This window comes from Pochonia chlamydosporia, chromosome 1 (genome assembly GCF_001653235.2).
Source record: "Pochonia chlamydosporia 170 chromosome 1, whole genome shotgun sequence".
Classification (NCBI taxonomy): domain Eukaryota; kingdom Fungi; phylum Ascomycota; class Sordariomycetes; order Hypocreales; family Clavicipitaceae; genus Pochonia; species Pochonia chlamydosporia.
The window spans coordinates 1262125-1284772 of record NC_035790.1 but is presented as its reverse complement, the minus strand read 5'-3'; the positions used below and the strand labels follow the sequence as shown (position 1 = coordinate 1284772).

The 22648-nt window shown below is 51.0% G+C and overlaps 11 protein-coding genes across 11 annotated transcripts; 6 read left to right on the top strand and 5 right to left on the bottom strand.

The window, feature by feature from the left end:
- Window positions 1-1123: 1123 nt before the first annotated feature.
- VFPPC_00293 (hypothetical protein) lies at window positions 1124-1477 on the top strand (the record flags this gene model as incomplete). Its single annotated transcript, XM_018280340.1, has 1 exon — window positions 1124-1477. One exon carries the CDS (start codon window positions 1124-1126, stop codon window positions 1475-1477), a length of 354 nt encoding a protein of 117 aa, XP_018148365.1.
- A 315-nt stretch (window positions 1478-1792) lies between these two features.
- VFPPC_00292 (40S ribosomal protein S15) lies at window positions 1793-2619 on the top strand (the record flags this gene model as incomplete). The annotated part of the gene is made up of 4 exons (XM_018280339.1): window positions 1793-1807; window positions 1936-2012; window positions 2161-2457; window positions 2550-2619. 4 exons carry the CDS (start codon window positions 1793-1795, stop codon window positions 2617-2619), a joined length of 459 nt encoding a protein of 152 aa, XP_018148364.1.
- Window positions 2620-3658: 1039 nt separating this feature from the next.
- VFPPC_00291 (NADH-ubiquinone oxidoreductase) lies at window positions 3659-4340 on the bottom strand (the record flags this gene model as incomplete). Its single annotated transcript, XM_018280338.1, has 3 exons — window positions 3659-3797; window positions 3886-4124; window positions 4221-4340. The coding sequence occupies 3 exons, from the start codon at window positions 4338-4340 to the stop codon at window positions 3659-3661; spliced, it is 498 nt and encodes a 165-aa protein (XP_018148363.1).
- Window positions 4341-5896: 1556 nt separating this feature from the next.
- Window positions 5897-7123, top strand: VFPPC_00290 (NUDIX hydrolase domain-containing protein; the record flags this gene model as incomplete). The annotated part of the gene is made up of 1 exon (XM_018280337.1): window positions 5897-7123. The coding sequence occupies one exon, from the start codon at window positions 5897-5899 to the stop codon at window positions 7121-7123; it is 1227 nt and encodes a 408-aa protein (XP_018148362.1).
- A 1162-nt stretch (window positions 7124-8285) lies between these two features.
- On the bottom strand, window positions 8286-8477 carry VFPPC_15096 (hypothetical protein; the record flags this gene model as incomplete). Its single annotated transcript, XM_018292849.1, has 1 exon — window positions 8286-8477. The coding sequence occupies one exon, from the start codon at window positions 8475-8477 to the stop codon at window positions 8286-8288; it is 192 nt and encodes a 63-aa protein (XP_018148361.1).
- Window positions 8478-9039: 562 nt separating this feature from the next.
- On the top strand, window positions 9040-10456 carry VFPPC_12749 (hypothetical protein; the record flags this gene model as incomplete). Its single annotated transcript, XM_018290526.1, has 3 exons — window positions 9040-9292; window positions 9389-9560; window positions 9628-10456. 3 exons carry the CDS (start codon window positions 9040-9042, stop codon window positions 10454-10456), a joined length of 1254 nt encoding a protein of 417 aa, XP_018148360.1.
- A 308-nt stretch (window positions 10457-10764) lies between these two features.
- Window positions 10765-12333, bottom strand: VFPPC_00289 (streptomycin biosynthesis protein StrI; the record flags this gene model as incomplete). Its single annotated transcript, XM_018280336.1, has 1 exon — window positions 10765-12333. One exon carries the CDS (start codon window positions 12331-12333, stop codon window positions 10765-10767), a length of 1569 nt encoding a protein of 522 aa, XP_018148359.1.
- Window positions 12334-13627: 1294 nt separating this feature from the next.
- VFPPC_00288 (RNA exonuclease Rex2) lies at window positions 13628-14328 on the top strand (the record flags this gene model as incomplete). Its single annotated transcript, XM_018280335.1, has 2 exons — window positions 13628-13696; window positions 13804-14328. The coding sequence occupies 2 exons, from the start codon at window positions 13628-13630 to the stop codon at window positions 14326-14328; spliced, it is 594 nt and encodes a 197-aa protein (XP_018148358.1).
- Window positions 14329-15013: 685 nt separating this feature from the next.
- On the top strand, window positions 15014-16969 carry VFPPC_15095 (phosphoglucomutase; the record flags this gene model as incomplete). Its single annotated transcript, XM_018292848.1, has 5 exons — window positions 15014-15066; window positions 15165-15262; window positions 15329-15532; window positions 15603-16616; window positions 16677-16969. 5 exons carry the CDS (start codon window positions 15014-15016, stop codon window positions 16967-16969), a joined length of 1662 nt encoding a protein of 553 aa, XP_018148357.1.
- A 340-nt stretch (window positions 16970-17309) lies between these two features.
- Window positions 17310-19311, bottom strand: VFPPC_15094 (hypothetical protein; the record flags this gene model as incomplete). The annotated part of the gene is made up of 8 exons (XM_018292847.1): window positions 17310-17362; window positions 17434-17946; window positions 18032-18258; window positions 18325-18399; window positions 18467-18537; window positions 18595-18662; window positions 18737-18813; window positions 18881-19311. The coding sequence occupies 8 exons, from the start codon at window positions 19309-19311 to the stop codon at window positions 17310-17312; spliced, it is 1515 nt and encodes a 504-aa protein (XP_018148356.1).
- A 2246-nt stretch (window positions 19312-21557) lies between these two features.
- Window positions 21558-21962, bottom strand: VFPPC_12748 (nucleosome binding protein; the record flags this gene model as incomplete). The annotated part of the gene is made up of 3 exons (XM_018290525.1): window positions 21558-21578; window positions 21648-21862; window positions 21920-21962. The coding sequence occupies 3 exons, from the start codon at window positions 21960-21962 to the stop codon at window positions 21558-21560; spliced, it is 279 nt and encodes a 92-aa protein (XP_018148355.1).
- Between the last annotated feature and the right edge of the window lie 686 nt (window positions 21963-22648).

Genomic DNA, 22648 nt, shown 5'->3' with positions numbered 1-22648 from the left:
CATCGAGGCACCTTGCACGCTTGGAGCACCCATCGCTAGGGGGAAGGGCCGGGTTCATCCTGATGAAAGCATTTTGGGGCTCGCGTTGGAGCTCCAAGGCTTGGCAGTATTTCATGACGGCAAAATGAAGACGACGCCGAGACTGCCAAGCCCAATGCCGGGCCGCAAAGTACGAGCCCACGTAGCCAACTGGTGCTCAAGTGGCTCGGCAGCCAGCTTTTCAGAACTTAAACCGCGGCCTCGACTTTTACCTGTCCTGTCTGACCATCTTGGGCTGGCTCGGGCTGGGGCTGGGCTGGGGCAAAGCAAACACAATGATTGTCTGGCATTGTCACAAAAAAAAAACGAGGGCCAGCCATTCTGCGGAAGAGATTGAATGTCATTGACTGCAGCTGGATCGGAGACAGGAACATTATTTTTTTAACGGGGCAAACCACCCTTGACCCTGGTACAGACGCCAAATTCCATATTGAAAGCCGAGCCGCGTATCAGAAATTGAAATTGCTTCATGTGCCGATCGTGGTAAGTGCCTGGTAGTACGTACTGCGTTCGCCAGTGGACAATAGGTTGTGGTTGTTATCTGGTAATTATGCTTGCCCAGCCCTTCTGATGCACATTTCTGATGCACATCCGGGCCACAGCCGAGCTTCGTTTCCAACACGAATAATGACAACGTAATGCCGGGCATTTAGGTGCTACGGAGCACAGAGCACAGGGTTATGGGCCAACTTCTTGGCCTGCCAAGACCCTCACGAGTTTTGGTCCTACGGCAACACCAGACAGCTGGTCGGAACCGAGTTTGGTTGACCTTGTCCACAGTGACTCATGATGGTGCCAGCTACATAGTATTTTGTAAATGTTTCCAGTGGCGGACTGTCTAAAACTTGGCATTTTCTATTTATCTTTTTGCCATCACTACAGGTGCGTCCATGAAGCCCCTGACCGAATAAGTCTGGTACTAATTCTCGCCAAGGGGCTTCGGCTTCAATACTGTCATACCAAGAGTCGATACCGTAATTTCCAGCGCTTGGCTCCCTGTGGTTGGCTCGTCCAGAGGTGACCAAGCCGGCCGGGTTTTCAAAATCTCCCCTCGCCTGACTTTGGTTGACATTCCAAGACAGTCATGTTTCGTCTATATGCTTGGCATGTAGCCTGCAGTCCAGTGTTTCTGGGGTCTAGCAAAGCCCAATTCGGTAGCCCAAGACTTGTTGGTGACGACCGTATTTGCCAAGAAAACTCACTCGTACCGCCGCATTCAACAAAATACAAAGTCACGGGGCTCTCTGAGAAAATACCTTCAGAGGTTCATTGCAAGGCCGCTCATGGGAAGAACTCAAAATATTGGACACGAGACATTCTCTGTCAAAGTTGCTGGCAACTCGGGTGTCGTGACTACCAGTCACATCACCGGTCTCGAGAGGGACCAGATTGCCTCCAACTGTTTCCTGTCAGCCATGGGGTGGATGGTCAGAGCTGAGACACACAACCATGGTGACGCAACACGTGATTAAACTAGCTCATCCACACCTGCTGTGGCTGACAGGCGAGCTGTGGCTGAATATGGGGAGGAAAGTCCCCACCGATTAAATCCAAAAATGCAATCCATCCATCTGAATCACGTGATGTGAGGGGCGAAGGGCACGAAAACCCTACGAGCAAAATTTGGAGTGGTAGAGTCGACAATCCGCAAGCGACTCAACAGCCTTCTAAAACGACTCCATCCCGGCCACCACATTCGCTCATCGATTCCGTGCATCGATAGGCGAATCCGAAATCAACACAAACCGCGATCATGGCTGACGAATATGTATGTTTTCATCTCTCGATGTCGAAGTAGCCTCGAACCGCCCGATGATTTGACGGCGGTGCTGGACGGGGGAAACGTGTCGGCTGTCTGGATGTTTCTGCGTGTACTGACGATGGATTGTTCTGCAGAACGCCGAGGAGGCTGCCGAGCTCAAGAAGAGAAGAGCGTTCCGCAAGTTTTCCTACCGAGGAATCGACCTTGACAAGTACGTTTTTGAAAAACTGCCACGAGAATACCGACTATACAAACCCTCCATTTTATCGTCGTCCTCACAATCGACAAACGATTCCGATCACATCTTGCACAACTACGTTCGAGTGTAAATGTTGTACTAACAAGCTCTCTTTTTTCAGCCTTTTGGACCTCTCCTCCGACCAGCTCCGCGATGTTGTCCACGCCCGTGCCCGCCGCAGGATCAACCGTGGCCTGAAGCGCCGCCCCATGGGCTTGATCAAGAAGCTCCGCAAGGCTAAGCAGGAGGCCAAGCCCAACGAGAAGCCCGATCTCGTCAAGACTCACCTCCGTGACATGATTGTCGTCCCCGAAATGATTGGCAGCGTCATCGGTATCTACTCTGGAAAGGAGTTCAACCAGGTGGAGATCAAGCCTGAGATGGTTGGCCACTACCTTGCTGAATTCTCTATCTCATAGTACGTGTTCCTGCTATCTTGAAAACATTCTTCTGTGGATCGAAAGTCTGGGGAAAGTGCAATTAGAATACATTTTGCTAACAACCATACAGCAAGCCTGTCAAGCACGGTCGACCCGGTATCGGTGCCACCAACTCTTCTCGTTTCATTCCCCTCAAATAAGAAGGTCGTTTTGGTGCTGGTCTTGGGTGGTTTCTGCATTCACGGACATTACGGGCGAAAAGGATTGGTTTTGGTAGAGTGGCGATGCCTCTATCGAAGGTTGCTGTGATGACTATGAGTACCATGATAGTACAATAAGGATGCATCGTCGCTTTTTGCACATTTCTGACTCGTAATTGAGCTTGAATCGTTATTGTGAAGCATATGCCGATGATTGTGACGTGTTTATCATGCTATGATTGTGCATGCGAAGCTCTGCATTGTTAGGAATGGCTGGCTGTTGTCATAGTACGGATGAGAAATAATGGGATTTCGGCATATAAAGGTGAGAGTCTGTATCAACGCGGTGCGGTGGGCATGTCATCCGTCTCATGTTATCCTCAGCGTCTATGTCAACGGTGTCTACCTAATCAAACTATGTCCCTATGTCAAGCCATGCCAGAGTCAGTCCACAAATTCCTGATTCAGAATGGTGGTGGTTTGACATCCCTAGCTTAGTCGCCGTACGGGTTTGAGAGAAATTAATTGCCCTGCTTCATTCGAAACTCTGAAAGAATACGGATTTTAAAGGCAAAATGGTGGGTCCAGGGTTGTCAAATTTCATCTCCGTTAAACATGACTGCAAGAACTGCGGTCTAACATGATTCCATCTCGTTATTGCCAGCCGCAAGATCGTAATGCTCGTTCGATATGGGAAGGTTACAACATGCCCACCACAGTACATTGGGGCACACCGCCAATAGATATGTCTCGTCAAGATCGCCAACCCCACTGCTCACACCAGCTTTGACGTTCACTGCGAGGCCAGCATGGATTCCACACTAAAAGTACGGCAGTCTTGCCTGTAAATGATTCCGATGCTGATGTGCAGACTGGCGCTAGACAATTGGAGCAAGGGCGTAGTCGCTCGACTCACGATGCGAGCAGTCACAAAGAAGCCATTCCAATGAAAGTTGGAACAAACGAAACACGTCTCTTGCATTTGGACGTGGTGCGAGTTTTTCTATCGCAGGTACATGTACAATTGCTTTCCACCCCTCTACGCCTTCTGCTCCGCCAGCTTCTTCGCTTTCCGGTCCTCGTCCTCAAGATGTTTTTGCTTATAGTGCTCCACCACATGGTCAAGGTTCACAAGATGACCGGCTTGGATATTTCGGGGAGCATGAGATTGGAAAGCCCTATATTCATTCAACGTCAGTCAGTTTCCCAACCAAATACCCACACCAAACGAGACCAGCGGGAGCAAGAAGTAAAGGCGCAACATACTCAGGGTACGCAACGTCGACATATCTGTGCTTATTGGAGGCGTTTTCAAAGAGGTTTCGGTCGAATCCGGCCTGTTCCATAGCCTTGGTATGCAGAGCATTGGTCTCCTCCCAGTCCTCCTTTCGCGAGAGATACTTGCTGATCAGGTTGGAGACGGACGAGTCCTCGCCTTCCTTCGGGGCAAACTGATATAGCAGGACACCACCGAAGAAGGCAGCGACAGTAGCAATGGACCCTTTCTATACACACACACACAATTCCCAGTTAGCCAGACTCAATGCATCGCAATGCATGACGATGCGGATGAGGAAGGAGGGCATTTTTGCCACACGTACCCCGAAGGACTCGTTGACCTCGGCGGCCTTGTGGTGACCATGAGCGTCGGATGCGTACGTGCGAGCCGTCCGCGGCAGCTGCCGGGCGATCTGGCCTGCCCTTTGTCGTGCGGCGAACATTTTGGCAGACCTGGCGTCGTCAATTGTTGCTGGTCGTTGAACGAGCTGCGATTGCGTTTGACTGGGGCAGCAGCCAAAGTGAGGTTGCAGAGAGGCGCCGGGCCACCAATTGTGTTATGTAAGCCAGCATCAGCCAATCAGAGCAATGTCTCACAACCCGCCCAGTTTCCGGTGTTACACACAAAGGACTAACACGATAACTATCAACTCTCACATTTTCTGCTCAGTCTTACACGAAAGGTGAATCGGCGATTCGGCTCTTGTGCCCTCTTCCCAGGCAATATATTTTCGCGAAATGTATTACGAATCTCGGCTCTACAGCACTTCATGTACAAGGCCACATACAGCACCGCATTGAGCTGCATGGCGCAGTACAACGTGATATCGGAACAAGCAAAAAAAAAAAAAACGAAAGCACCAAAATTCGTATATCACTTTTCTGAAGATGTGATTGGGAGCACGTCACGTGGGAAACAGTCAACTGGCTCTAGCCAATGTCAGCTTTTTATTGCCTTTTTGGCTCTTTTTCCCGCCGGATGCCTTTTTTTCGCAGGTTGTAGCGGCAAAGCAGGATCGAGCGTGTCGACGCCTAAACGCCAAAAAAGCTAACCGTGGGACTTTATATACTCCGTCGCCGTGGTTGGTTGATCAGCCATGTCTCAAAAGCAAATACCGACGAGAGCAGAAATGTTTCTGTGAAATACAGTTCCGTGGCGGCGAGTGACCTCGTCGTTCTCCGCAACGGTGAGCCAGGTAACATTGAGTCCTCCTCCTGGTGCCCAATCGGAGAAAGATCCAGGGAGAACATTCTTTCCCGTCTTGCAGTCGATGAGCATTGCCTGCATGGGCAGCCAATGCAAGCTCTCACGCTCTAATAAGTGCTGTCCCCCTTGACCTGCAATGTTCACCCTTGGGAGCGAGGGCTACGGATCCCAGAGACCTGGATCCTGACATTACCCCCCATCCACCAGAAAGCCACGATACTCTGTGGATGATTGTGGAGAGATTTGTTCCTGTTCCCTCCTATGGAGGACTGCTGCGTTCCTGCATGTGTGACGCGGCTCTTTGTTGTGACGAGTTCATGACCGAGATTGTGCTGTTGGGGTGCTTGTTTTGCTGTTGCCCAAAGCGAAAGAAGCAGAGAGACTCTCTCCTGCTTGGATTCGGGGTCCAACGGTCTCACACTTGGGTCGTATTTGACGATTCCTGCCTTGTCTCGCCTTGTCAAATTGGCTCTGGTTCTGAACGATAGTTGGATATGCCGTTCTGTCACAAGTTTGGTCGTTGGCCAGTTCCACGGCATGGCTTTTTATCAAAGTATAAGAGCTATACACATCTAGTTCGTCGCACACTCAACACGAAGACGGCAGTCCATTTTTTGAATGCAAAGGATTTCTGGAATACGTCTGTTATTCGCTGATTGGAACTCCTAGCACTCGCGCCGGACAGTCTTGGGTTCCTATACTCGGAGGCTGTTGCGGACTGTGACAGCAACCAGACAATGACAACACAACCTAAGCTCACCAACTAAACTTTTCATCTTCACAGCAGCAATCATGGCATCGACTGCTGTGAAAATGGCCGCAACCGACTCTTTGTCGGTATATAAGTCTCGCGGATCTACGCCTTCGTTGACTACTGCAAGATCGTCGTCGACAGACAATTCCTCGTCATCCAGCACATCCATCACTCTCAAATCAACTATCACTTCCTCGACATCCACGTCCATTTCCTCGCCGTCAAAAGCATCAAGCGATATCAACATGGCCACCACTTCGAGTCACATTGGTGACTTTCGCAAGGTCATCGAAACTTGCAATAAGTTTGACTTTGCAGCCAACAAGGCTTCATTGTTCCGATTCTTTGTTCTGAACCATGATAAGCATGTGGGATACATGCTTCCCCAATTCATCCAACAGATGGATTGGAATGTTGATGGGTTCAAAATCGACAAAGACACAAAGACCGTTCTGCTGGACCCGGCAACAAGGGCTGGAGAGACTATGGAGCAAGCTTGTCAAAGGGCGTTTGTCAACCTCTGTGAATCAAATGTTGACAAAGTTCTGGGACTCGAAAATTGGGTCATACTCCAGAGGAATGGTCGTGACCTGGAATATCATCCTGTTCTTGGATTGCCCCCAAACCTTCGGTGGCTTAAAGTCCCGTCTCCTCTCCGTGGCGTGTTTGGAATTGTCACCGCCGGTGCTCACATGACCATGTTTACCGTCAAGCCTAAGGAGGGAACTAATGTGCCCGGAGTGTTTGTCTGGGTCTCCAAGAGGTCGGAAAATGTGACATATGCGGGAAAGTTGGACCAGCTCGTCGCTGGTGCCATGGGACCTGACGATGATCACAACCCGCTCAAAGCGTTGAGCCGAGAGGCCATGGAGGAAGCTGGCTTGGAGATGGACATTGCAACTAGAGACGTGATGTCAGATGGTAGGCTCATCGGTAAAGTTGAGGAGTGCGATCGAATTTCATTCTATGACAGGAAAGGCGCGGTTGCGGGCACGGAACAGGGACAGCTTGAGCCAGGAATTCGCTACACTTACATGCTCAAGGTGCCAGATGACTATGTTCCAAAGCCGTGTGAACCACACTCTATCGACGGCTTCCACCTCCTATCTCTCGCTGAAGTGGAAAAGTCTCTGAAGGAAGACCGGTGGAAGCCAAATTGCGCGCTCGCGATGCTCAGCTTTCTCCGGGAGGAGTGTTTCGGGGGGGACAGGGCCGTTGCGCTGAAGAATGCCTTGCAGCCCGAATTACCATTTGAGGGGATTTAAGCACCAGTATGGTGCAAGTCATGCAGAGTCATACCAGTGTCATTCAATGTTTGGTTTACTTTATTGCGCTTTGAATTGTTCGTGGTGGAAGACGGCGTGGGCATGCGCTGCTTACCTTTGAGAAGCAATTGTCTGCCGAGAATACCAGGTTTGAATGCTTGTTTTGGCGAAAATGGGTATGTTGGACTGGAAGTGACTTGGTCTGATGACTTTGCAATAGCTTGAGGACCCTCGATGGGTGTCATGATTTGGAGATTCTGCATGCTGTCATTTGATTTGGGGAGCTTGCTTGATAGAAAGCGTGTGTTAGACTACGGGTTGGACTTGCAGGATACAGGACATCTGCAATGTCTGTTAGTTGGGCTCGTGCCTTGATAAAAAATATATTGCTTCAACTCAAATTAAATTAATCGGGAAATGTTGAGATCTTCACGTGGCGGTCGACAGTGATGGTGTGATGGATGAAGGCATGTCGAATCGGAAATCTTCCAACCAAACCATCAACCATACAGCCAAGGACATGAAAGCCGACTGATGTATGCGTCCGCCCAATTGAACAAGCGACAATGGCCATTGCAATATACGGCACGGAAAACGGTATTGTATTTGAGAGACGGGTTCGAGTTCAGGGTAGCTGATCAGCCCACAGCCATACAAAAAAAAAAAAAACAACTGTTGATCGAATCAGCACAAACACGCGGCAGAATAGACGCACAGTTTAGGGCGAAGATTAACCGCCAGAATAGAGTAATCAATCGTATCCACCATCAGACGGACGAAGACGAACAAATTGATGCGGAACAAAGTGAGGCGGTGTTGGATTTCCCTCGCCCATCGTTGCGATGAGCCGCATTTTGCCGCCCTTCCCACGAGCGGCGTGGCTGGATAAGCTTGATGGGTTGATGGGCCAAAGTCACATTGGACTTGGCACCCTGCATCTTCATTCTGCTCTGGCGTTCCAAATTTGGCAACCGACTGGCCGAACTACTACTGTAGTATCCCCGAGCTGACGTTGGTTATTTTCCCCGATACTTCTCAGACAATGTCTGCCCACATGAGCTGGTTGCACCGTGACACAAGGCGCCAATAAAGTCAATATTGGCTACAGAATATCAAGACGCCCAGCCAAACATATTGCACAGGAGGAATGAAGCTGACTACATTATGGGACAAGGCTGGGACACGACAACCCAAGCAGTCTGTTCTGTCTGCCATGCTTGATGCTCCGCAACGACAATCCGTTTTGTTCCCGACGCAGGCGTGAACATAGCGGGTCTATTGAAGAGGAAGAGGCAAGCAACGAAGAAGCACACTCTGCCCAATGCAAGACGGTGAGGAAGAAATGGTGCTTCATCCTCCTCCCACTACCTGTCTGCACTGACAAAATATGGAGCTCCCAAAGCTGATAAATTTAGGTCACCAAGCTAAGAACTAAAGCTTTCAGCTCGATGCCACCATCGAACCCTTCACCGAATAAGATGTTCGCATCATGCCAGCCACGAGCCAGGGCATACCCCAGCACCGGGGCCCCAGGCTGAATCCCATCATGAGCACATCCAGCTAGTCATACTCTGTACTCTGCAGAGGCAATCAATCATCATGTAGCCACCAACCCCGTCGTCGGGGCGGATGAGGCACAGGGTGGTGAAAGAGACCCCTGGGCTGATTTTCCTCCAACCCTGGATTCGGAGCGCCGCACCAGAGGATTTCGGGCTGCGGGTTTCCAAACGACAGATCCCAAGGCTGGGGTGCCTTTCGCAAGTTTCGTATTTCGCTTCTTTTGTGAACTCCTTCTCTTTCCCTTCATCTTGTTTTTTGCTCCATACGGTAGGCTCGTGAGGTTGAATTTATGACCGAATCCACAGTCTGGGCATTTACAACGAGGAAACGGCGAAAACAGTACAAGGAATTTGACGATGAGGCACAGCGCGGCCTTGGTCTTGGCGTTGACGGCTTCGGCCGCGGCATACTCGCCTGGTGAGGAGGAGTCGTGGACGCCAGCGCGACAAACGGATTCGAGCTACGATCATGAGCTTCACATGGCGCAGGGAAGGTCCCCTGTTCCGACAGAGGGACCAAAGGGTGTGTTTGGACGTATGGACTTACAGCCGAGACTGGATGGGTATACATTGGGACCGTTGACGTGTGGATTTGTCTCCTCAAATGGAAGTATGTTCTCGTGAAACTCACAATCACCGTCTCACTCCTCCCCAAAGCGCAACATCAACTATCATGTCAATCAGACGGCTAATCAACCATGTTCAGACTCTCTCGTCTGTCTCTCCTCAACGACAGATACATGCGCCTACGTGAGCGGCTACATGGGCTGCTGCGAACCCAACAAAGACTGCTCCCGTATCAAGACCCGATGCATCAACTACAGTCAATCCAAAGCCGGTCTCTGCACCAGTCTCACAGACTATCACACCGTCTGCTGGTTCGTTTTCCCCTCCCCCAAACTCCCCTCCTATCTCAATATATTATCAAACTAACCAGCCCTTCAGCAACATCAACTCGCCAGCATGCTACACCTACACAATGACCTTCTCCGGCGGCGCGGGCACCAAAACCGGCACCTTCACAGCCCTAGACTGCTCTCCCACTGCCGGCTCCGGTAAACTCCTCGACTACGACCCCTCGTGGTCCAAGACGCACAGCTTCCCATCATCAACATCCACCAGCACAACCACCACCGCGCCTCCCGAGACGACGACCCCTGGTGGCGGCGGCGGAAGCTCAACCAACGTCGGCGCTATAGCAGGAGGCACAGTCGGAGGCGTAGCGGCCCTCGCCCTCGTCGGAGTAGGCGCCTTCCTCCTCCTCCGTAAGAAGAAGACCAAGGGGAGCGATACCTCATCACCCCCCGTGGCAATGGCCCAGACGCAACCGCAGCAACCTCCCCCACAGGACTTCTCCGGCTCTCCTCAACAAGGGTTCCAGACTTATCCCCAGCAGGGATATAACCAGAACACGCAGAGCGTATACGACCCCCATATGAGCATGTACTCCCAGCAGACGCCGTACTCGCCTCAGCAACAGCAAGGATATCCTCAGTTCCAGCAGCAGCAACCGCAGCAGCAACCGCAGCAGTATAACCAGTTCCCTCAGCAGCAGGGATACAATTACCCCAGCAATACGGGCAGTTATGCTGGCTCACCGCCGCCTCAGACGACGCCCAGTCCCATGGTCGATGGGGCCGATAGGACTGCTACGAGTCCGCATCCGACGTCACCGGGTGGAACGGAGAATGCGCATCAGCAGGCTCCTACTGAGTTGGCGGTGCAGCATCCTGTTGGGAATGAGCATAATAGGGCGGAATTGGGGAGTTCGTAAGGGGGATTGACTGCGTTGATACCTTGAAGTGGGTGGTGGGAGAGGACGACTTGCATTGGGAGGGACATTCTTTATATTGATATTTTGGCGTACTACATTTGTGCATTTTGGCTGTGTTGGCATGAGAGGCTAGTTTGAGCACCTAGGATAGTCATAATCCAGGTATATTTTCACCGAATTGTATTTTCAGAGTGTGAATCTACCTGTTGTGTAATTCTCATTATATTACCAGTGCACTCATTCATATCTTCGTACCAAGGCTGTGCTATTTTACCCCTGGATTATTAAGTTCCCGACAATTTGAAAGATTACGCACTAATAGCCTTGGTAACATTGTCGTCCCACCATTGTTGCCAGTCGACAATCTTCTTATTCACTCTGGCGTCCTCTGCAGCGAATACCAAGGCGTGGCTACGAATGACGTCCTCGAGTGTACATCCTACAAACTCGTTTTGAGCCTTCTCTCCATCCCATCCATGGTTCTTGACCTTGTCACACGCCAAGACGAACTGCTGTGCGAGACCGGTATCACCACCGCCGTGGCCGAGATCAGTAGTTGTAGGCTCATAGGTCTTGACCTCACCCGTGGCAAAGTTGTCCACGACAATCTTTCTCGAGTCGGCGTGAATTTCGCCGTGTTCGCCGTAGAATGTGCTTACACGCTCGCACTGTCTCTTCGTCTGGGCTGACATGTGGAAGGTGACGCGCTTGGCGGGACGGACACTCTCGGGCCAGGTGATGGTGACGAACTGCTCGTCACAGACATTGTTGTCGGTTTCGTAGACACAGCGGCCGTACCACTGTCGTTTGCTGACCACTTCCTTGGGGGTGGTCTCGTCCCAGTCTTCACTCAGGGCCTTGGCCATGACCTCCATCCGCTCTTCGGTTGTCTTGTAGTCCTCAATGTCGTGGACGACAATGTCGATGGGCCATTTGGTGTTCCCGCGGGCGAGACCAACTCTGTCACCCATGTAGATGTTCTTGGCGGAGAACTTGCACCCCGAGTCTCCGAGGGGGCATTTCATGCAGTTGGTGGCATTTCCGGCGGCGGCTGGCTTGCGGCTCTTCTTGAAGAATTGGACTCCGCCGGTTGATGTGATGTAGTCCGGCAGATGTGGTTCTCCTTGACCGGCCTTGGCAGGTGCCGAAACAAGCCAGAGCAAGAGGTCGATATCGTGACAACTCTTGGTTAGCAGAGATGGGGCGGAAGTCTTGTCGTTTCTCCAGTTTCCTCTGACAAAAGAATGGGCGAAATGCCACCATCCAACGGGCTCGGTGTGAACAACGCTGTTCACGTCGCCGATGACTTGCTCGTCGACGAGCAGCTTTCGCAACATCAAGTTGTGAGGGCTGTATCTCAGAACGTGTCCGATGGAGAAGATTTTGGATCCTTTCAGGGGCTTCACAGCCTTGTACATGGCCAAGCAGTCGTCCATGTTGGTGGCAAGGGGCTTCTCACACATGATGTGCAGATCCAGCTCAGCGAGAGCGACGACGACCTCTCTGTGCATATCGTCGAGCACACAAACAAATGCGCCATCGACACCCTCGGGGACTTTCTCGCCGGCAGCAGCACGCTTTCGGCGGTCCTTTTCGTAGCCCACAAACTCGTTCCAGCTGCTGAAGGACTGTCCCTCCTGAGGGCTGCCGTTCTCACCCCAGATGTACTTCCGGCCCATGGTCTCTCGCTTGAACTTCAGGGGCTCACAAACTGCGGCCACTACTCCATTGCTGACCTTTTCGATGGCGTTGGCATAGGCATTGCCTCGGGACCCTGCACCGATGATGATGAAGCGTGGTGGGGTTTGAGACATCTCGGGTTTCTCGAGTGTCGTGGTCGCCTTGTTGGCAAGCTCTGGATCGACGACGCCAGCCATGGTGGTGGTTTTGGTGGGTGAGTTTGTAGGACGAAAGGTGTAGAGTACGAGTAGTCAAGCAGGAAGATGTGTGATGGTTTTGTACTTCGTATCTGGGAGCATCCAAGGCAGGGTCACCAAGTTCACCCCGCACGTCAAGTGTTTGAAGCGGACGATGCAGCCGGCGGACTTAAGCTTTTGTCCAGAGATGATGATGAAGAGGGTGATGCTCAATTACAAAGCATAACGGGGTGGTCCTTAAGTATGGGGGTTGAACACGATTCACAAGCCTCCGGCAACGGACATAGGGGTTAAAAACATGACAATCAAGTGCAAATAAATCTGACGATGTTATACAGACGACCATGTAGAGAATGACGGACAGGTTCCCAAATGGGGGAAATGGGGTCAAAGGCAACAAGGCGCTGGGGTGGCTGCCAATCACAAGGCGGGTATTGAGAATCAATGGACTTGAGGGTCCCCCCACGCAACGTTTCAGCACTATACGGCCCCAATTACAGCGGTCCAGGGATGAAGCGAGCCAATGGCTGATCGCGACAGTGACAAATAGGGCACCACTGGCCGCTAAACTGGTGCCAGGCCAGTTCAAATGTTGCCATTCTGCCGCCACAACATGGACAGAGTCAACTGACGATACAAACTTCTCCACGAACATTGCTCGACTTGACCCATTTCTCCGCGCCTCACTTTCACGGTTCTGCGGGGGTTAGGCCAATGGTGGCTGCTGGAAGATTATACCTGGTCTTTATTTGACGTCTTTTGGCCTTTCTAACCGCCGAGAATTGCCTTCCTGGGAGATTGTCTTCAGTGTCAGTGTCGTCAGTTACTTCCGTCGGCAACTGGAACCCGGCAACTCGGTCAAACGCCCGAACCACAAAGCAACCTGACCTCAAACGCCACCACTTTTGGCACCACCATATTGCAAAGAGGACATTCATTTATCTCTTTGTGAAATTGGCCATAATTTCTAAAGACCCATACACATACACGTCCAAGACCACACTTGTCTTTTCCCCGGCACACCGAATGTGTGATTCTGCACAAAGTGGATCGGTTTGACACATCACTCGCTCCCCAGCTGCTGGATTTAGAGAAGAGGAACTTTGGCATCCATCACCTCCGCTGCCAACACCAAGCTTAACCGGAAAGCTTCCCTCTTGCTCCAGTTCTTTTCTGGCGGGTCAACTTGTCAATCTGTCTTGGTGGCTCCGTATGGCATAATTGGCAGGCAAGGTCCGCACCAACAAATCCCCGTTTGCCTGCCCGTTGAAGGTTGACAAGGGACCATACGGCCATGGCGTCCGGACTTGTCGCCCCGCATTCGGGTGTAACTGATGATCCTCTTGTCTGGATTGATTGCGAGGTACGTTGCTTGTCATTGCTTGGCTTCCTCGTCGTCTGGCGGTTGGCGGTCGGCGCGGGCGTATGTAGATATGATGCCGAATTTGGCACTTACACCTCTCTTGACAGATGACAGGGCTGAACCCAGACACGGAAGAAATTATTGAAATATATTGCATTATCACCACGGGAAACCTGGAAGTGATGGACCAAGAAGGCTATCACGCAGTCATTCACCTTCCTGCCGCCCGGCTGGACCAGATGGATGAATGGTGTACTCGCACACATGGCAACTCTGGACTGACCGGTGCCGTTCTGGCATCAACGACAACGCCGGAAGAGGCTGCTGATGGGCTGTACGACTACATTAGAAAGTTCATACCCGAAAAGCGCAAAGCTTTGCTCGCCGGGAACAGCGTCCATGCTGATAGAGCGTTTTTGCGTAAACAGCCTTACGACAAGGTAATCGATCACCTACACTACCGTATCCTGGACATAAGCGCCATCAAGGAAGCTGGTCGGAGGTGGTGTCCACGGGAGGTGATGGACCAGGCGCCTGCAAAGAAGGGAAGACATTTGGCCAGAGACGATATTCTGGAGAGTATAGAAGAGGCCAAGTATTATCGGGATGCTATTTTTCGGCGAGGATTGTAATGGTGGTGAGGGATGATGTAATTGTACGTGGTGGTGTACCTGTTGGTTGGGCTGGGCTGGTTTAATCACTTATGGTATCACTTGTCTGTGCTGACAGTTTTGACGTGGGATACTATGGCCTATCATCATCCTATCAATATCGTGGTTGGTGTAGCATAATACGTGATGGTATGTATACAGAAAAACTATGAGCCACGCATTCTATCTTCGTTCTTAGACACAGCACTCGATTGAATAATGTTGCATCAAACAACAAAGCCATCACCGAAACACAAAAGTATCACTCGCCACCGCGCCACCATGTGCACCCCGTTTCTAGGTAAACCGCGCAGATTGGCTGTCTATCTCAACCATAAACTTGGTCTGGTCTCCTGAACCTGCATGGGAAGAGCACCGTCCCGCTGATAGTCACACTGTCTTCAGTGAACACTCTCTCATATATCCTCACAGTGTCGATATTTTGCGTCGATCAGTCCTGGCCAAATTCAAGCCCCTCCAACGCCTATGACAACCCCACTACGTCAAGCTAGCTCCAAGAAGCTTCCCCTCCTCCCGCTCTTCACCTTGACTCCTTGACTCCCTGACTCCCAACAGATCGAGCTTTTTTATATCGCTCCTTTTGGTCGCTTGCGCCAATTCTTTTCTCTCAACTTTGCCCTACAATTTCGATTGAACGCGGCCCATCATGGATGTCAAGACTGTCGAATTCAAGCCCTTCCAGGACCAGAAGCCTGGCACGTATGTTTGATTCCATTTCCATGGTTCCTGACTTGCCCCGCCACCAGGTACCAAGCTTGAAGCTCCCAATGGACCAACTGACGCGAATTATTTACAAGATCCGGTCTTCGCAAGAAGGTTACTGTTTTCCAGCAGCCTCATTACAGCGAAGCTTTCGTTGCAAGCATTCTGTTGTCTATTCCCGAAGGCGTTGAAGGTTCGTAATTCATTCAGCGCAACCTCTTCTAAGCTCGTTGTAGCTAATGGTCTCCGAACTCCCCAGGTTCTTTCCTAGTCATCGGTGGCGATGGCCGATACTGGAACCCCGAGGTGGTTCAATTGATTGCCAAAATCAGCGCTGCTTATGGTGTCAAGAAGCTCCTTATCGGACAGAATGGTATTCTGTCAACTCCCGCGGCCAGCCATGTCATTCGACTTCGAAAGGCGACTGGCGGCATCTTGCTCACCGCCAGCCACAACCCAGGCGGTATGTCCTCACCAGAACCTGCAAGCTTTCCCATGTATGCGATACTGACGGTCTTGTTCCCTGATTCCAGGCCCCAAGAACGACTTTGGCATCAAGTACAACCTTGCCAATGGCGGCCCTGCCCCCGAGTCGGTGACCAACAAAATCTATGAAACTTCGAAGACCCTCACCTCATACAAGCTGGCTTCAATTCCAGATATCGACATCGCTACCATTGGTACAAACACCTATGGCTCGCTCGAGGTTGAAATCATCGACAGCACCGCCGACTACGTCACCATGCTCAAGGACATCTTCGACTTCGACACCATCAAGAAGTTCTTCTCATCGCACCCAGACTTCAAAATCCTCTTTGACGGTCTCCACGGCGTCACTGGTCCCTACGGAAAGGCCATCTTCGAAAAGGAACTCGGTCTCACTGGCGCCACGCAAAACTGCGTACCTAGCCCCGACTTCAACGGCGGTCACCCAGACCCCAACCTCACCTATGCCCACTCCCTCGTCGAGGTCGTCGACAAGAACAACATCCCCTTTGGCGCTGCTTCCGACGGCGACGGTGACCGCAACATGATCTACGGCGCCAACGCCTTCGTATCCCCCGGTGATTCCCTCGCCATCATCGCCCACCACGCCAAACTCATCCCCTACTTCCAGAAGAACGGCGTCAACGGCCTCGCTCGCTCCATGCCCACCTCCGGTGCGGTCGATCTCGTCGCAAAAGCCCAGAAACTTGACTGTTACGAGGTGCCTACCGGCTGGAAATTCTTCTGCGCCCTCTTCGACGCCAAGAAGCTGTCCATCTGTGGTGAGGAGAGCTTCGGAACCGGCAGCGACCATATCCGTGAGAAGGACGGCCTCTGGGCCATCGTCGCCTGGCTCAACATCATTGCCGGCATTGGCGTTCAGAACCCCGGCGTCACACCATCTATCAAGCAGATCCAAAAGGACTTCTGGACCCAGTACGGCCGTACATTCTTCACACGCTACGACTATGAAAATGTCGACTCAGATGGCGCCAACAAGGTCGTTGGCGAACTGCAGAATCTCGTCGCCGATCCCAAGTTTGTCGGTAGCAAAATTGGAGGTAATTTGTTCCCCATCATACCATCACACCAAACGTAGAAGGTGCTAACAAATCTTTCAGACCGCACCGTCACAAAGGCAGGCAACTTCTCGTACACTGATCTCGACGGCTCCGTCTCCTCCAACCAAGGTCTATACGCATGCTTCTCATCCGGTAGCCGCATCGTCGTCCGTCTCTCTGGAACGGGCTCCTCAGGCGCCACTATCCGCCTGTATATTGAGCAGCATACCAGCGACCCGTCGAAATATGACTTGGATGCGCAGGATTTCCTCAAGGCAGAAGTCACATTTGCCACGGAGCTGCTCAAGTTTAAGGAGCATGTTGGCCGGGATGAACCCGACGTGAAGACCTGATTCTCGTTATCAATCAATACGGTTATGTGACGTGAAAATGGTCAAAGTTTTGTTGAATGGGTGCTACGTAATGACAATGACTGCATTCTAGCGTATTATTTTGGGCCAGGAAAAACACCAAAAACATATATATAATGTAATTTGAGAAAAGAGAAAACAAGAGACACTTTTTTTTTCGTCCCGCTCGCTATGCTTGCAAACTGTAGCTAAAACAACCTGGTATCAAAATGCGGAGTACGAATCATCAGCAGTGCCCTGTCCATAACGCCGACGCAGTATGCTGAATATCAATTTCAATCTTTCAAGGTCCAACGCCAAGTATCATTTCATAATCATTCAGTCAATAAACCATCGGTTGAGTAGGATAGAACAGTTCTTCAAAGTTTGGGACAGCTGTCATATAAACTATTAGCAATCTGGTCGAGGAGTATAATGCGTAAGTACTTGATGACATGGGCACGTACCTCGGTCGCTGACAAAGTTAATTTGAAACTCGCCAGCTGGTCCTCTACGCTGTCTATATTCCCGGTACCGCTTACAGAATACAAAGAGCCGGAGGTCTTTTAGGCGCACTTTATGGGAGCTGACTCTCGTGAGCCAGTTTGGATCCATGTATTGTTCGTTTACTGTGACCGTGTTAACGTTGTGATTTTGTTCCTTGAGGAGGAGTGTGTGTGTTGTACCGAATGCGGTCCACACGGGGCATTGTCGCAACTTGCCCTCCCAGACTGCTGCGTGGAGTCGGAACGCACCAGTTGCACGGTCTTGGTATACGATTAGAGAGTGGTCGTAGCCGCCGTCGGATATGCATCTTTTCTTGATGAGTTGATTGTTCTTTGATTGTGTGAGGTGGACGTACGCTTGGAAAAGCTTGTGCTCTCCGCCGAGGCTAAGTTCTTGTGGGCCACATTGGGTGAGATCCTGGGCTCCGGCTTCTGCCTTTAGAGATATAAAGGTACAGTACATGAGGACAAGGTCTGATTTGAGTTAGCCGGGTTTCTTGGATTTGTTTAGAAACGTTTTGGTTAGACTTGGCATTGTGATGTCAGTCAAGGTTTATACCTTCCCATGCATTGAAGCAAAGCGTAGCCCAGATCTTGGACTGTCCCTGGGTCCTACTCCATCGACGGAGCTCCAACGAGCTCCTGCGCCTCTGGATGAATAGTTCGTGGACGCCGCGCAGTGAAAACCACGGCTGATGGTCTTTGAATATTCGAAGGAGCAGGTATACTCTCTCGTCTTGGGAGCTCACGAAAGCAAGAAGCGATATTTTGTCACCGTCAAATGATCTGTTGCGGTCAGACAAACTGGTAGGGCTGGGAAGCGTAGATGCAAGTAGTGGCAGGGAGGTTCACCGTCGAAAGAGGACTTTGGAATGCATGGGTATGTTGTGATGGCCTAGTTCACGATGCGGTCCTAGTGACTCGGTTCTACTAGCAACTTAGAATATACCATCATTAATAGCATGATTCAAAGTGTAGCTAGGTCTGTACTTACTGTCCCACATTTCTCAACGCAACGCGTGGTGTGTACTTGGGATGGAAGACGTGTTCAGCCCAGTGGCTTATCTGATATAGACGGTCAGCCTTGTTGGTGGATGCTCGCATGGCATGTATTGGACGAACCGGATCCAACGGGGGTATAAATCCGCCTTGGTGGACAAGCGGACCAGCTTGCACTGCATCTGGAGGGCCTAAACCGTCGTTAGAGGACTATACTCGAGTTTCTACGTTCGATAGGTAAAGGCACGAGACAGCCTATACCTACCAATTCCCCTGGCATTTCGTAGCCCATGAATCTGAAGCTTTAGGGTCTCCCATTTGGCGACATCGAAGTTAGGACACCTAGTTCACCGTGGTTAGAATTGGGACAAGTACGGCAAATTGAACACGGCAAACACGAAGAGCCCACCTGACAATCATATCTCGTAACATTATAATGAATTGATGATAGATGGTGAAGATGGCTTCCAATTGCAGACCACCGGCTTCACGCTGCATGGAATGGAACATGTGCCTCCATCGATTCTGCTTGGACTTTGAACGATCATCATAGTGGACCTTGATATCTCTCAGGGTTTTAGACAAACAGGGCAGCACAAGATTCAAGGGGTCCAACACAAAGAGAAGACGGTCCCGGTTCACATGAGCAAGGTCGCCCAGCTCACGGAGTCGGCGGGCAACACGGCCAATCTCCTTGATGGTATTCGACAGGCATGAATGGCTAGGCTCGTTCAGTGCGATGCGCAAGCCTTCCAGTTTGAGGGCGATATCATCAGACCGCTGGGCTTCCAAGTAGCAGCCCTTTAGTAAGACGACGTCGTCGGTTTCCGCCAGATCCATCTTCCCCAACGTCCGTCGGGTATCCGAGAGGGGAATGGCTGTCTCTCCTCCAGTAATACCTACCGAGGCCAGACCAGACAGACAGAGAGACAGACAGCTTTCTGTCTCAATCCTCCTGCCGGAGGGGGGGACTCGCCTTTGCAAAGGGGTCAATTCCGAATCTGCGTCTAGAATGCCATCCTTGACGATGTGGAAAATTCAATGAGGAGTGCGAAGTCGATCCTGAAGCGTCTGGCTGTGCCCATGGCCGTGGTTGGGCACAGACGTCCGTCCTATAGGATTTTACAACGGGTCAAGTCTCGTCGGTGTTGGGCAGCTGAAGAGAAAGACGGAAACGAGGGGGCAGGGAAATAGCTTGACGATTATAAACCCATCTGTGAGATGACTAGCTATCGAGAACAAGTGACACACGGTGCAATTGGGCCTCTATTACGGAGTACGATGATTTGTATGGTGACACAAGGGACGTCAAGCAGCCAAAGGGAAGGGAGCAAGGAAAGAGAAGAAGGAGCAGTTGGCCAGACATGGACATGGACGTGGACATGGACGTGGAGGGAAGTCGCATGTCCGGGGGAGACAAAAAAGAAGAGCGGGTTCAAACCCCCGACTTTTGCGCCGCACTATTTGATTTGAACAGAGCCGCATGGCCGCATGTTCGGTCCATGTCCCATGGGGATGGGTTTGGACTGATCAGTAGCAGACGGACTTGCGGCTTGATTTATCATACAAATCTACAAGGACTAGGGACCGTTTTTTCCCTTCGTTTCTGATGCGCGCGGGGAGTCCAATGTTCCAATCGGCGACTACAACGCATCACCGCGACACTCTGCACCACCAGCGCACCGCACCGCGAGACGGAGAGACGCTCGGCTCCCAATGGCTCCATATCTGTGAATATGCTTCCTTCCGGACTGGGGACAACAACATTAGTCGAGAATTGATCAGACCAGACCTTATCTTGCCCGCGGTGGATGCTGTATGGTGCCAGCTCAGAACTCGCAGACAATCATTTGATCACTGTCGTCGGCCGACTCGTAACACAAACGGCCCAACAAAAAAAACAAAACCACCTGACGAGAAGATAAAAATGGCCAGTCTTCACACCGATTTCTCCAAAAGAATTCATCCATTCCTTTCATAGCAATTGCAGTGCCCGTATCAGATTCAATACTGGCAATCAGCAATGCCACCCCAAAATCAGAAAAAGGAGACAATGACGCTGAAAAACCACACCCCTCAACTATCGTGACACTCAACCTCCGCACCAGCGGTGTGTGTGCTTGTACAGCACGTTGCTTACCACCAGGCCATGCCATCTCGACACTTGAGCAGACCAGAGACAAACAACAAGAAAAAAAAAAGGGGAGACACACAAAACTAGACGCAGACTGCACCTGCAAAGATGCGCGCCCCCGGATCCGATGGCTCAACTTCTCACAGACTGCCACGAAAGCAAGTTGGACATGTCGAGACCCAGCCAAGCTGATGCTTGATGCATGACAGTTGGACGGGCTAGACTGGCCCGGCACTTGCAGGATGCATGGTCTACGTTGATTGCGAAACCGTGGACTGTTCGATTGGGCCCGCAAATGACGTTTCCTTTTGGTGGCGGCCCTTGTCTCTTGCTTGTCCTGTCTAGTGAAGATGCATGGTTCGCCGTTGCGAGATTGAGGTGCAAGTCTGGGCGAGATTGCTGCGAGGATCAAAATCTAGTTCAAAAATAGTGTCGCCACGCAGAATTGTAGTTCCATCAGCCGGCACAGATAAGATGCTTTTCTACAACCACCACGGATGGTTAGATTCTAACGACTATGTAGACGGATTGCAGTTGCGTGGCATTGAATTACCTTGACCAGCTTCGACTATAGCAGTCGTGGCAAAAAGTAACAAAAAGCATGACACCAAAAACATTCACAGGCAACGAAACATTGTGCACAAAGTATTTTCATATTCGTACAAGATTTATCATTGCGTGGCCTCGTAGACATTAAATATGATCATGATCACCGGGGCTTACGGTGTCGCATAAAACCTGCGACGCAAACCAGCCGCCTACTTGATCACAAAATCGAGACCCGGTTCCATTTGGTTTCCCCTAAAAACAAAAGTGCGCGCGGTCCATCCGGCGCATCATACAACACCGCCCAGCCCAAAATACAAGGAAAAGTTAAGTTTGCCAAAGAGCGGGACTAGAGTACAATGATGATGATAAGTTCTTGACCCAACCCCAGCCTTTATTAGGTTGTTTAGTTGGAGTCATCCTCGGCCTGAAATAGCATGGCATGTCAGTATACTCAAGCGACCTTAGCAACATGGGGAAGACATTAAGGGCTTACCTGGAAAGCGGCCTTCTCATCCTCATATCTCTTCTTGTCGGCAGCAGCCTTGGCCTCGTATGGGGCACGCTGCTTGTCGTTCAGGGCCTTCCAGCGCTCACCGAGAACCTTACCAACCTGACCAAAGGTAATGTTGGGATTCTCAGCACGGACGTTCTCACGCTGCTCATTGGCGAAGAACATGTAGGCAGAGAGACCACGCTTGGGACCGCGCTCTGAAGATGGGTTAGTTACGGCGTCGACCAGACTACATGAAAATTGAATTCACTTACTCTTCTTGCCGTCGTCCTTCTTGCCGCGCTTAACCTTAGGCATGATGAAAGTGGTTGACTGAAGAGGTGATGTTAGTATGGCAATTGGACTTGGAGAAAAAAAACCCTCGAAGGACGAGATGTGCGTGGTGAGGCTCTAGGTGTGAACTTTGGCCAAACTGGCGCAACGAGATGTGAAGCTGCGCGGACTCGGTGGAGAGCCAAGGCGCGAGCGTGTAAGTGATTGAGGTTCATTTGAGGGAGAGAGACAGGTGAGGCGCAAAGACAATTGCGCAACCACCACCGACCCAAGTGAGTCGTTTCTGAGAAGAAAATGATCGCAATGATAGAATTGACCTACCTGAGCAGAGTCTGTGTGAAAATGAGGAGATGATGTTGACGCTGTGGTCTACTGCTCAATTGCGCTGGTCAGCCTTATTGATGGATCCCAACACTGGCGTGCGTGTTTGCGAGGGTTCAAGAGATGAAAGTCAAGAGAGTCTGGGTAAAGGCACCACGATGCAAGATGCACAAGGTTCTGCATGCGAATTGGAACCCTAACAGAACCAAAAATGCAATCTGGATGCTCAAAAAAAGCTCCAGAAACGCACGGCAGCAGAACGATGCGAATGATGCTCACGATGCGAGTGACCTGGGGTTGGCGGCGATGCAGGGCAATAACGAGGTACTCACCAAAGGCGCGTTGTGTGTTGTGAGGAAGACGCGGGAGGGAGTTTGTATGGGAGAATT